General features: G+C 59.3%; 1 protein-coding gene across 2 annotated transcripts in view; it reads left to right on the top strand.

Moving 5' to 3' along the window:
* The window catches only part of INTS3 (integrator complex subunit 3), a 30,033-nt gene that overhangs the window by 10,406 nt on the left and 15,735 nt on the right, over positions 1-3,892 (top strand). For both annotated transcript variants that reach the window (XM_025040860.1, XM_006923586.3), the window contains exons 4-6: positions 2,131-2,244; positions 2,434-2,518; positions 3,804-3,870. In XM_025040860.1, the coding sequence (XP_024896628.1) occupies positions 2,131-2,244; positions 2,434-2,518; positions 3,804-3,870 (266 nt within the window). The remainder of the gene's footprint in view (positions 1-2,130; positions 2,245-2,433; positions 2,519-3,803; positions 3,871-3,892) is intronic.

Genomic DNA, 3,892 nt, shown 5'->3' with positions numbered 1-3,892 from the left:
TTTCTTTCTTTCTGTTTGACGTCCGAGCAGCTGGGAGCAGCCTGGCAGAGGGCCTTGGTGAGAAGGGGCTCAGGCGCGGGCCTCGGCTCTGCAGGCTTCAGCAGCAGTAGGTGCCCGGAAGGGTCTGGTCTCTCCTCAGGGGTCAAGGGCACAGGCCCTGCGGTTCTTGGCCCAGGCCCTGAGTGGGCAGCTGCAGAAGGGGAGCTGGAGGCCTGAGGGCCTGGGCGGTGGCATCTCCCCCCAGCACAGTCGGGGCGGGTGTGCTACCGCAGCGCTAGCCTGTCACCTCCCCTTGAGACTCAGCTTTCCTCTGTTGCCCACTCAGCTTCCCCCTTCTGTGTACCTTCCAAGCCAGTCACAGATGGGCGCAGAGGCTGGCGGGGGAGCTGGCAGCACGAGGCACGGGATGCTCCTGGTGCCCCCCGCCGTGGCTTAGCAGCGGTGCGGTCGATGCGGCCCCAGCAGGAGCCAGGAGCGGGCACTCAGTCACATGGCGTCTGCCCCTCCCTCTGCCCCTGCGTCTCCCGGGACTCGTCCCCCTCCCTGGTCCCAGGCCGACTCCACATTTCTGGGGCGTTCGCTTCGTTTGAACAGACAGGGCTCTCTGGTTAGTGTCGTCTGTCTCCGGCCCGACCTCGGTTTTCCTTCTGCCTCCCTTCTCCCCCCACCCCCACCCCCGGTCTGCAGCTCACACTCCGGGGGGCCCACCAGCCTTCGCTGACACACGTGGCAGTGGTGCACTGGTCCCCTACCTCTTCCTTGCTCCCTCGCCTGCACCTGGGACCCCCCAGCCCGCCCCCCGACGAGGCAGGGGACGGATCTGTCCTTTGGGCGTGAAGAGCGTGGCACGCGGGGATCTCGAAGTGCTGGCGTTTTCATCAGCTCAGTTAGTTCGACTTAAAGACAGGAGAGGCAAGGGAAGCGACAGCAGCCGATCTCTCAGGAGTCCCTGGTCACGCCAGGGGCAGAGAGCAGCTGGCCCTAAGAAGCCCTTCTCTCACGACCTCCTAGAAAGCGTTCAGGTCTGCAGTGGCCTCAGAGCCACCGTCCCCAGCAGCCTCTTCTCCTCTCAGTCACTGCTGATGCTGCCATAGGGGTGGAAGCGGGCGCCGAGTCTAGAATCTGGCTGCCTGGACTGGGATCCTGGTTCTTCTCGTCATCTCTTATGTGACCTGGGTCGAATTGTTTTAACCTCTCTGCTTGTTTTCTCATCTATAAAAATAGAGAAAACGACAAACAGTATCCACTTCAGAGTTGTTACGTGATTCGAATGCGATAACATATGCGAAGTTTGTGCACGGTGACAACGCCCGTTAGCTGTTACAATTGCTAGTACAGTTGATGCCAGCCTCGTTCCAGCCGTCCGAGGTCGTGGGATGCTGCCTGCCTAATTTCGCCCTTCGTGCGGAAACCCTGGCAGCATAGAACTCAGCAGGCTGAGGAGGTCACTAATGAGGCCCCCGGAGGTGCTGCTCCAGGGGGCTGGTCTCTGGGGCGGGAGGGGGAAGCAAGCACTCAGGCAGCCCGCTCCCCTCCCGGGGGGGTATGCGTAAGGAGCCCGGCTTCTTCAGTGCTTGGCAGCAGCAAGGGGCACAGCCCAGAGAAGAGAAGGGAGACGTCTAGTTCGGGAAGTCCGGCGTGGTTCCGCCCTTCCTTTCCGGGGCCCAGGCCCCCCCAGCCTCTTCCCCTGATACTCCCAGCTCCTTGCTTCATCTGGCTGGGTCAGCACAGGCTGGAAAACTTCTTTGGGATCCTTTCCGGCCTGTTCAACCAGACCCATTCCACGGTGAGTTTTTACTGGCAGATGAAAAGCAGATGGCCTCCGCCTGGTTTTGCTCAGCTTGTGGCATCAAACGGCGTGACGCTTCCTAAGAAGGGAGGAAGGGCGACAGGGAGCCTTTCTTAGCAGGCTCTTCTGCGTTACCAGAGAGGGGCTCCGTCCCCACCCCCACGTGGCGGAGCAAGGGGCAGGTTGAGGTGCAGGAGCCCGTGGAAGGCCAGCGTCCAGAGTGGAAAGTCTGCCATCGCTGCTCACGTGCCATTGGTGGTGTTCACGCTGACGAGGAGGGGGCCGTGGGGGGGTGGGAGCCTCTCCCCAGCTGCCCACACTCACGAGCCTCTCCCTCGCAGTGTTACCGAGACTTGGCTCTGGTGAGTCGCGACGGCATGAATATCGTCCTGAATAAGATCAACCAGATACTTATGGAGAAGTATTTGAAGTTGCAGGACACCTGTCGCACTCAGGTAAGGCAGGCAAGAAGAGACAGAGCCGGTTCAAAATCACAGCAGAGGATAGGTCCTCTCCTGAGGGGCGGGAGGAGGGATGGGGATGACGCACCCCGCCTTTGCGCGCCTAGCCGGTCCGGGGGTGGGCGAGCCCGTTTCTCAGGTCCACAGGCCCCTCCTCCTCACCTCTCTCCCTCTCTCCTGTAGTTGGTGTGGTTGGTACGGGAGCTGGTGAAGGGTGGGGTCCTGGGAGCCGACGGCGTTTGCATGACATTCATGAAGCAGATTGCCGGTGAGTCTGATGGCGAGCAGAAGGGGAAAGGGGAAGGGCCCGGAGACAGGCCGCGGAGGGGGACGGGTGCCCGCCGACTCGGTTCCCGCTCGCTGTCACTCCTGACACCACCGTCTTCCGGCCACGTGTTTGAGGAAGGAATGGAAAAATCACAGGGTCGTGCCTCATTTTCCTTCCTGCCAAACTCAGGGCCTGCTGTAGAATAGTTGGCTTGCGTGAGCCAGTCCTCACTCGGGTCTCGTGGCGTATTGAATCAGGAAGGATCTGGAAGGAATGGGGAGATCATGTTATGCTTTCCCATCATGTTATGCTTTCTGAAACCCAGACATCCCTGGCTCCACCCCCTCATTCTGAGCACTTGCTCCCTAATAATGATATCTGATTAGGGCCAGTTTGAGGGACGAACTAAGTCAGAGAACGGACCCTGACATTTAGGTTTTATTATCTCCTTGGCATCAGTGACATCCGAGCCACTGAATACCCAAGAGGCCTGGCCATGCTCTCTTCTGCTTCCGGCATGGCATGTGTTTAAAAGTGACCCTGCCCCTCCCTCTCACCGCGGCCCACTGGCTCTTTGCTTCATCTTTGGGATTTTATGTCACGCCGATGCTCCTGTTCTCATGTGTACAAACCTTCGACTGTGTGTTCCGTGACTGTGTGAACGCTGAATTTTTGACTTTGACCTGGGGCCAGATACGGCGTTGTGCGGGGTATTTTTATCCACTCTCCCGGCATTTTCTTCCCTGTTTGGCACCCCCAGTCCTCACTTTTCATCCTGAGACTTTGGTTTGGCATCACTGCATGTCAGTTCTGCCCTGGGATGTTCCACAGCAGGCACTGAAGACTGCGACAGCTGGAAACAAACTCTTGGCCTGTCACAGGGTTTGGGACATCCCGATGCTGGGCGGCCATGGTGACCAGCCACCTGCACCTCTCAGGCCCCATCTGCGATCTCACCCTTTCTTTCCAGGCGGGGGCTTTTCCCATCTCATTCCCAGACCTGCCTGTTTGAAGGTCAAAGTATCCCCACTCCAACCCCTAGTCTGTGGAAAAGCTGCAGCTCTGGTTTCTGGGAAAATCTAGAACCTTCCCTTCCCTTCCCTCTGGAGGCCAAGGGGGGGACTTGACAGCTTGACAGAACAAAAGGCAGTCTTTCCAGCCCTCAGACCATCAGTGACAGGCGGTGGTTTGGGACGGCCCAGGGGGACAGTGGAGAGATGAGCTGGGTCACCTGAGCCACTGAGTAGAGCCCATCTGAGTCTGGGTTCTCTCACCCTCTGGTCAGGTGGGGATGTCACGGCAAAGAACATCTGGCTGGCGGAGAGCGTTCTGGACGTCTTGACGGAGCAGCGGTAGGGTGGCCAGGGAGGGTGG

Source organism: Pteropus alecto, unplaced genomic scaffold (genome assembly GCF_000325575.1).
Source record: "Pteropus alecto unplaced genomic scaffold, ASM32557v1 scaffold49, whole genome shotgun sequence".
Lineage (NCBI taxonomy): Eukaryota > Metazoa > Chordata > Mammalia > Chiroptera > Pteropodidae > Pteropus > Pteropus alecto.
Note: the sequence above shows the minus strand (reverse complement) of the source record. Positions and strands in the feature narration are given on the sequence as shown.